The sequence below is a fragment of the Phoxinus phoxinus genome (genome assembly GCF_949152265.1).
Source record: "Phoxinus phoxinus genome assembly, chromosome: 23".
Lineage (NCBI taxonomy): Eukaryota > Metazoa > Chordata > Actinopteri > Cypriniformes > Leuciscidae > Phoxinus > Phoxinus phoxinus.
The window spans coordinates 2834216-2844215 of record NC_136898.1 but is presented as its reverse complement, the minus strand read 5'-3'; the positions used below and the strand labels follow the sequence as shown (position 1 = coordinate 2844215).

The following is a 10000-nucleotide window of genomic DNA, read 5'->3' as shown; positions in this document are numbered from 1 at the left end:
TAATTGATTTCTGTCATGACAACTCTGTATTTTTGGTATCCACACTATTCCTGCGCCCCATGATGCTTTGCGCGAATTATGTGTGTAACTTCCGTTAAGCTGTAAACAATCAGTGAAAAGACTCGCTCTATGAACGCAATTTAAGAAAGTGTCACCATATCACGTTAATGTCAAGTGTCACGTTAATCAAACATCGAACATTAAAAGGAAATTTAAAAGTGTAAAAGCATCAACACGGTACTTTCAACAGACCAAATAACCCCAAAAGCGCGAGTCTTTGGTTAAATATCACTGTAATATCTGTAACTTATGTTGCCTTAATGTTCATTAACGTCAGCATTACGTGATACTATTTCAAAATGATTTCCGTCATTTTGGCAGATTATAAATTGCATTTACCTGTGAAAACAAACCTGGAAAGAGACGTGAGGATTTGATGAGAATAACGAGAGAGATTATTCGCACATTCCAGTGAATTATTAATGGAATATATCGTAAATAAAATTCGGGACACAGACCATAAATGCGCAGTATATGTTGTACTTTTTCATACTTTTACAGCGGATTGCAAAGGGAAAAAAGAAAATGATCACGAGGAAAAGAAAGCGGCGACTGAAAAGAGCTCTTGCTGTAGATTGTCATGTCATGTTAAAATACCAAGTGTGTGTTATTCTCATGATGCCTAAAAAATAAACCATGAAGGGAAATTGACAGCTCATCCAGTCAAACTAACAGATACGCTTTATTTGTTTGGCAAACTTATGTTTTGAAATTATTAGTTTCAGCTTTTTTGAATGGAAGTTCCCCAAACCGGAAGTGCCGCCCATAATTCAAAACGCACTGAGATCGTCAGGAATAAGGTGGATAGTTTCATGGAAATGAAAAGGTGTATATTTGTGGTCATGGCAGAATAGATCTGCTACACTGCTGCTCTTATTGTTGCTGCTGCAGAGCAAGTATGGGACTTTCTCCTGCCAATACACACACTGCGGTGAGCAAGTAAGACACGCTGCTGCTGTACAATATAGCATGCATAAATTACCTGTACAGATCCATACAGGTGGAGCTGGGGAAGGTGGAGGGTTTCTGAAAGCGTGCTGCACTGCCACTGCTAATGCTGACCAAGTATTTGAAGGTTGAGCAAGCGAGCTCATTGGCTACTGATCAGCAGGAACCAATCAGCTGTGCCCTATAGAGAAAGATGTGATTGCAAGCAGATTGAGTTAAGGACCGATTAGCCTGCGCCATGTAGAGTTTCATGACAGATTTGACATTGACATCATGACATTGGTGCATCTCTTCTCATCTCTTTTTTGTCAAATTAAATTATATTTTTTGCAAAAATGTTGAAATTCCAAAAATTGCCCTTTATATGCTCCTTTATTTATTTATTTATTGATGGATAGAAGTGTGCTATGGTCCCACCGCCCTTTTGAGCTTGACATGTTAAACTTGTCATCATGACATGAAATCAGAGAATATGCATTCTATTATTAAATACTATATTAAGAATTTAACACGTATCTAATGACTGCTGGTTGATCGGTTTCATTTAGTTGTCAAAATCTGGTCAGAGAAGTTGAGCTTTGAAGGCGAGTCCATGCTAAAGCTAATTAATTTGGAGTGTCACGGCCCTTTACGGAAAGCTTGAAAGCGACAGCTATGTAATGAGTTCAAGTAGGACGCTCCCAGTAAAAAATAAAATAAAAAAGTCATGGCGTTTCAGTCATTTGGGGTTGAATATTGTGCCATTTGAAGATTAAATTACTACATTTCACATGCATTCAGGCGAAACGACTGCCTGGGGAGGGAAGTATTTTTAATGTTTGTTTGAAGACCTGCCCATCACTCGCTCCACATAGCAGGGCATCAAAGCTCATCAAAATCCCACTTCTGCTAATGTAGGCAGAGCCTCTTAGAGCCTAGCATCTTCTTTAGCCTTATACTGCAGCATTGCAATTATTATGCACCCCTTACAACAGATGCTGAGGAGTTTTTAACCTTTTCACTGACCTCCGATCAGTCTCAGATCCTGTTCCCCCGTCTCATGCTTCCCTCTCCTGCGTGTCGGCTCAAGGGATTTAACTTTAGCGATGGGGCCATATGCATTCCTGCAGCGTCCGCAGTTGACCGTGTAATCCTCTTAACTGACCTATCAAAGAAGTGCTCTTTTTGTTTTGTCGTCTGATCCCATTCTTAACACGAAATGCTGAAGATAAAGCCAGCTAGGGTGGGATTTGTTATAGTCGCCGTTGCTTGTTAGCATACCATTACTTACATTGTGCAAATCTGTGATCAAATTAGACATAGTGGTATCACCTACAAGTCATAGTGTTTCTCGAACAATTGTTGTCGGTGTGTGTGTGTGTGTGTGTGTGTTTGTGTGCGTGTGTGTGCGTTTGTGTGCATGTTTTTGAGTGTGCATGTTTGCATGTGTGTGTTTTTGTTTGTGTGTGTGCGTGTCGTGTGTGTGTGCAAGTTTGAATGTTTGTTTGTGTGTGTGTGTGTGTGTGTGTGTGTGTGTGTGTGTGTCTGCGAGCATGCGTGTTGCTAGGTGCGTGTGCATGTTTGTGTGCATGTTTGCATGTATGTGTATGTTTGCATGTATGTGTGTTTTTGTTTGTGTGTGTGTGTGTGTGTGTGTGTGTGTGTGTGTGTGTGTGTGTGCGCGTGCGCGCGCGCGTGTGTGTGTGTGCGCGCGTGTGTGTGTGTGTGTGTGTGTGCATGTTTGCATGTATGTGTGTTTTTGTTTGTGTTTGTGCCGTGTGTGTGTGCGTGCGTGTGTGTGTGTGTGTGTGTGTGTGTATGTGCATTTTTTATTATTTCATACATTTTTAGTATTACTGTATAAATTTCAAGCCATATTGCATACCACCAGGGGGCGCTCATCATACCACATTTTTAGAACAACTGGTGTAAATGATCCATTAGTTTAAGTAGATTGTGCACAAACACTCCCTACTGCTTGTGAATTATTAGCAGTCCCTTCTGTTAATTTGCAGACAGTAGGGAGTATTTATGGCCTGACCGTGTAGAATTGTTCAGCTCAGCATTTCTGTTTTTAGCTCAAGGAAGTTTTTTAGTTTGTGTTGGCATCGCCTGTTGTGACAAAGCCAATATAAAAGTGTTTAAAAGTAAAAGCAGGATCAGTGGTTTAAAAACAGATCTCCAGGTGTTGATCTCTTTCATCAAAGGTTTTTGTGTCTGGCACGTTTCACTTCTCATGTCTCAAAGGATTCATTTTCAAACAAGTCTCAAGATTTGTTCACTGATAAATGAAGAATCATGGGGTTAAGTATTGATAATTAGCCTCTGAAGACCTGGGCTGTTTTAGAGGAAATATTTGTGAATAGAGAAGAGCTCTAATGGGCGCTCAGTGTCAGGATACCAGCTTGGCACTTGATCTAATTGGATTTACCACATGCTGGTAATCCTGCCTTGGCACATGAGTATTGACACTGAGCAGATGGGCAACCCCTCACCCATTCTGATACCTACCCCCCGTCGCCTCCTGCTTGCACAAACGCAGAAGGACACGCTCACGGCCCGTGACTCAGTCAGTGAGTCCCTCAAGATGCCAAGCCACTCTATCAACAATGCCTTTTAAAACCCCCTTTCATCTCGCATGCTACTTTCCCCCAATGTGTTTTCATTGGCGTCCCGTTCCCAGAGCTCATTTTCAGGTCAGCCGGCATCGTTGACAATTACACAAATGGTCACCACAGACTTCCCAGTTTTGCCCCACTGACACGTCTTGTTTTCCGCTCATCCCAGCAGTTTTCCTGATCCCCAATACTTAGCTCTGGTTTTCAAAGGAAAAGAAACCCAGTTAAAGCACATGGTGATGTGGGGAGCCAACTGGTGTGGACCACAATTAAAGTGCCCTCAAACCCTTTTTCCATCAAAAGTATTCATTAGCCCTTTTCCTCCCCTGTTCCTCTATTTTCCCCCCTCTAACTGCACTGGAACCAGTGAGGCGGGACTGTAATGTTATGACGGTAATGATAATTTTGTGGAAAAGTGGTGAGACAACATTAGGGGGACCCAACATTTGCAAGAAGTCTCCCTGGACTGAGCAGATTTGGCTGTTTTGATTGTCATCGCCTCATATTGGCGTATCTTTGGGGCGCAAAACTTTGATTCGAGACTATGCAAATCAGATCAGATCTCCTTTTTAATTAAAAGATATTTCTGCAAGCGTCAGTGGGTTTTCCTCAGATCTTATTCCCTTTTTTAAATTTGGATGATTTGCTTAGGGTACATTGTAGTTCAGGGCTTTCTTAAATGTAAAGCTAATCTTTAACACATGAAGAGGGGATGGAAGATATCGCAAAGCCATTTTTGGTTATCCTGTCAAGCATGATAAGCACAATTCGGCTGAATAAAATTATTATTTTCTTCTTTGCAGGAATCATCCACCAGATGAAAGGGGACTACGAGACTGCTCTGAAGCTGCATAAGGTTCATCTATCCATCGTTCAGGAGCTAAATGACTACGCCGCCCAGGGCAGAGCGTACGGAAACATGGGAAACGCTTACAATGCCCTCGGTGCCTTTGACCAGGCCGTACGCTACCACCGACAAGAGCTGCAGATTTCCATGGAGGTTAATGATCGTGCATCGCAGGCTTCGACACACGGGAACCTGGCGGTGGCGTACCAGGCTTTAGGGGCTCACGATCGAGCTTTGCAACATTACCAGAATCATCTGAACATTGCACGAGAGTTAAGGGACATCCAGAGCGAGGCTCGGGCTTTGGGCAACCTGGGAAATTTCCACTGCTCACGGGGAGAGTTTCCCCAAGCCGTACCTTACTACGAACAATACCTACGGCTTTCCCCGGACTTGCAGGATATGGAGAGCGAGGGTAAGGTCTGTCACAACTTGGGATATGCGCACTACTGTCTGGGCAACTTCCAGGAGGCGGTGAAGTATTACGAACAAGACCTGGCACTTGCCAAGGACCTCCACGACAAGCTAAGTCAAGCCAAAGCCTACTGCAATCTTGGCCTTGCCTTCAAAGCTCTTGGCGATTATAGCAAGGCAGAGGAGTGCCAGAAGTACCTTCTTTCCTTGGCGCAGTCGCTGAACAACTCGCAAGCTCGATTTCGCGCCTTGGGCAACCTGGGCGACATCTTCCTTTGTAAGAAGGACGTTCCCGGAGCCGTCAAGTTTTACGAGCAGCAGTTGTCCTTGGCGCATCAGGTCAAGGATCGCAAGATGGAGGCGAACGCCTACGCAGCGCTGGGAGCCGCCTATCGGATGCTACAGAAGTTTGACAAGTCCTTAGGCTATCACACCCAGGAGCTGGAGGTGTATCAGGAGCAGGGAGACATCCAGGGAGAGTGCCAGGCTCACGGACACCTCGCCGCTGTCTACATGTCTCTTGGAAAGTACACCATGGCCTTCAAATGCTACGAGGAACAGCTTGAGCTTGGCCAGCGACTGAAGGACCCCAGCGTTGAGGCTCAGGTCTATGGTAACATGGGCATCACAAAAATGAACATGGGAGTAATGGAGGAGGCCATTGGCTACTTCGAGCAACAGTTGGCGATGTTGCAGCAGCTCAGTGGCAACGAGGCCGTGCTGGACCGTGGTCGCGCTTATGGGAACTTGGGAGACTGCTATGACTCGCTGGGAGATTTTGAAGAGGCAATTAAGTATTACGACCAGTATCTCTCCGTTGCACAAAGCCTCAGCCACATGCAGGACCAGGAGAAGGCATACAGAGGTCTTGGGAATGGACACAGGTAAGAATTCAAGTCCATTTGTGTTATTTGTCATTTGACAGTGGCCCCCGAGAAAACATTTACACACACAAACAACATTTATGAGATGGAAGACATATCAAACCATGTTGCATTTGCAAATAAATGTTTTCTTGAGTTGTTTTACAGTCAGAATAATCTATCCTTAAAATGAGATGCATGTACTTGAGAAGCAACATTCATTCAGACTTGTTTTCATAGTTTCTTGAATACAAGTGTATTTTGTCTCACTCCACTGGCAGATTTTTTCTCTTGTGTTTAACTAGTTTATATTTAAACCAAGTGAAAAAATCTGCCGGTGCAGTGAGACAAAATACACTTGTGTTTAAGATGCAAACTATGAAAACAAGAACTAATATCGTATGCAGTGTTGTTTCTCAAGTAGGCTTAAATTATATCTTGTTTTAAGGATTTTTAGATATATTAACTGGAAAATAAGTAAAACCGTCCTTAAGAACTCATTAAGATGTCATTTTTTGAAGTGTAGTTAATGTTTTGAACTACATACGTGGTAAATGTGTATTAGACAGACAAGATTACATTTATAATGTTGTGTGGGTGATTCATTAGCATGTTCGAGCTGTGGAGTCTCGTGTGAATGATCATGCAACAGGCTGCTTGTTATTCTAGTTGCTTTAATCTAAGAGAGGCACTTGCTGTATGTGGACTGACACCATGAGGTCAGCAGGCAGACACAAAACGCTCTCACAACATGCATCAGATTGAAAATGGGATTGTTTTGTATCAGAGCACGACCCCACCTTCCCCATGCATGCTAACATGCAGGTCTACACCGGGATGCATACAGCAGAAAAGCTCTTTCTGTGCTACTAACTAACACACAAATGTTAGAAGTGTCAACAGCAGAAATCTTCACTTGTAGACTTTGGATTAATCTTGAAAAATACATGTAAAATCATATCTTTGTTAGTACTTTTTTTTGCATTTGCATAAGAACTTAGTAAATATATTGTTGCAAGCTTGCCATTCAGGCAGGGCAATATCAAATATTTACAGTATATTCTGAATTAATCTTATAAAAGTGTCACGTTATATTACTTTTTTTTTGGCCATTAGTTTCCTTCCTTATGAATTGTGAATATGTTTTAATATTAATAGCATCTCGCAAACAAGCAAAGTTGGAGTTCAGATTGTTTCTGTGAATCAGTCTGAGGGATTAGTGAGTCATTTTTTAACATTCTGATTTAAAGATTAGTTTGATCTATCAACACATTTTCACAGAAGTCTATGTGGAATTTGATAAACAGCTACGTTTACTTTAAAATATTTTGCATTTTAAAAAGTCACGTGGAGATTGTAAACATTTTTGAGAGATAACACAAGCAAATCTGAGTTTTCAATAGATTAACTGATGTTGAGCCATCGCATTGTTTTTTAGCTGCTCTTAGTCTTATGTATTTCATAATTCACTCTTGACACTCTTCACTCGTTACACGTTACATTTTGTCTTCTACAATAGAATTATAGTTTTATGAGCTGACATCAAGCTTCTTTTAGTAAAGTAGCTCTTGGTTTCATATGTGTGAAAAAATATCATTCATAAATGTTAAATGACTTCAAGTGATATTTCACCCAAAAAGGAATACTGAATACATTTTTAAACTCTTGATTCTAGGATTTGTTTGCATGATCTCTCAAAAATGTTCAGAGAAATCCATGTTGCATATGATAAACAGCAACGTTTACGTAAATATTTTAGTAGATTTTAATATTTAAAAAACCACATGGATACTCGTGTGAACATTTTTGAGAGATAATGCAAACAAATTTTATGCAGTTTTGAATCAGTTTTCTGAAGTTGATTCATTGAATTCCAAATACATATTGCATCACAAATACATAAAATAATGGAAGTAAATATTGAATATAATGTTTTCAGCTAATGATCCCAACTCATAATGTTATATCTTTTATAATTCGCTCTCATCCTTGCATTAGGATTTTTTACAGTGTATGAAATGCAAAGTTACACATTTTATATTCTCAGTATATATATACTGAGAATATAAAATATGAAAGGAATATGAAATATGAAACTGCCTGAAAGGAACGGTCTCCCCGAGTTTTAAGGCGGGTTTTGGGGACCATCAGGAGATTTTGACCTGAGGAACGAAGAGTGCGGAAGGAAGAGTACGGGGTCAACATGTCTGCGATATATTGTGGGGACTGTCCATGTAGTGCTCTAAAAGTTAAAACTAAAATTTTATAATCAATTCTATATTTTACTGGAAGCCAGTGGAGAATACATAAAATCGGAGTAATGTGTGTCCTTCTGTTGGTTCCTGATAATAATAGGCTGGCTGCTGCGTTTTGCAACAATTGTAGACGGCTCAGAGAAAATGTGTTAAAACAAGTAAAAAGAGAATTACAATAATCTAACCGTGAAGAAATGAAAGCATGAATGATCATCTCCATGGTAGCTTTGGATGGTATTGTTCTCAGTTTAGAGATATTTCTCAAATGATAAAAACAGTTTCTGACCAACTGTTTAGAATGACCATCCAGAGACATCGATTGGTCGAACAAAACACCAAGGTTTCAACTGGACGGATGTGTCCAAGGAACAGAGGTGTTGTTTAATTTGGGGTAGTTTTTGTTCTGGAGCAATGATCAAAGTTTCAGTCTTTTTTGTATTCAGTTGTAAATAATTATTGTATAACCAAGTCTTAATGCACGGCATTCCCAATAAATCAGTTAATTTTCCTAACTCTGACTCTTTGAATGAGCAGTACAGCTGAATGTCATCAGCATAAAAGTGATAAGACACATTATTAAAATTACGAATTATTTCACCAAAAGGGCTAATATACAATAAAAACAAAATAGGACCTAAAACCGAACCCTGAGGAACTCCATATGACAGAGGGGTCATTTCTGATCAAATGTTGTTAGCAGACACACAAAATGATCTGCTATATATAAATGATATATATATATACGATAATAATAGCACTCACACATTTTTAAGTGACTTATAGGAAAGTTCACCCAAAAAAAATGAGTATTGAAAACTCACAAAATAGGTAGACACAAAATGTGTATGTGTCTACCCAGCATCCTCAGTGTGATCCGCCACACATCCATTTTAATTACTATCCAATCAGCCCTATAAGCGCTCCAGCTCCCGTCACAAACCCTGGTGGATTCTGCTTACCTAAACTCCCCGCACGTATATCTGGGCATGGAAATATGATGAATGGTTTGCTGCAGGGCCCTGTCAAAAGCTCGACGCTGCGGATTGTGGGGAGAGAACTCACACCGGGCCCGAAATGAGCAAACCTCATCCAAACCCAAACCCCCATCCTTCCCACAGTCCAACGGGAAGGTAAATTACACTGTCAGTTGTGACAATGCGCTCGGACTCCCCTCAGCGGAGAGGAGCTTTACCTCAGATAGCACAGAACAATCCAACAAGAACCTCATTAGAGCCCCGCGTTAAAAGCTATTTGTTTCATTTATATTGAAATGAGGCAGGGCCTTTCAACGAGACTGATGTTGCTGTAATTTCAAGTGACAGGACAACAAGGGGTAATGATGCATCGCTTTTATGCTACCTAAGTAGTGAGCGAGTCCCCGGCCTGTGTGAATAAAGCCTGGTTTTGTTATTCCACAGAGAGCCGGTACTGAACTGCTTTTCCAACTTGCTCTCCCGATGGATGAGAGCGTATGGACTATATATTTCTCTTTCTAAATGAAGTTGCAATGGCGCTGCACTGCCACCTGTGTGTTGCTCAAATAGCTCATATCGATCTAAAGCGCGCGGTCCCTCGTGATTCCCTCACAGTCAGTATTTTAGCGCCATTAAACCAGACTGATAGTACTGTATTTTTATTTAATTTTTATTTTTTTGAGCATGTAGAAGAAACAATAATAATAATAATAATAATGCAATAAAAGCTAATGGACAAAAAAAATAAAATAATACTCAACAAAACTGAAAGCAAAAACAATATTAACTTATACATGTCCCAAAAAGGAGTAGGAAGAAGCATAAGCTTGCATTCGTATTTTGAGATTCTGTTTCATGTGAGGAGGTTTTTATTAAAAGGAATGCATAAATCTCCAAACGTTATCAGCATGTAAACATTCTGGGATTTGTTAGTCGAATTGAAATTTGTTTTGCACTTATTTTTATTTGATTATGCCAGTCTGGCAGCAGACGACACACTGTGAGCTAATGAAGCAATGCGGCAGATTTAACCGTAATAAAA

At 40.6% G+C, this 10000-nt stretch overlaps 1 protein-coding gene across 3 annotated transcripts in view; it reads left to right on the top strand.

Moving 5' to 3' along the window:
* The window catches only part of ttc28 (tetratricopeptide repeat domain 28), a 322557-nt gene that overhangs the window by 269242 nt on the left and 43315 nt on the right, over positions 1-10000 (top strand). For all 3 annotated transcript variants that reach the window (XM_079599116.1, XM_079599115.1, XM_079599117.1), the window contains one exon: positions 4409-5750. In XM_079599116.1, coding sequence (XP_079455242.1) covers positions 4409-5750 — 1342 coding nt within the window. The remainder of the gene's footprint in view (positions 1-4408; positions 5751-10000) is intronic.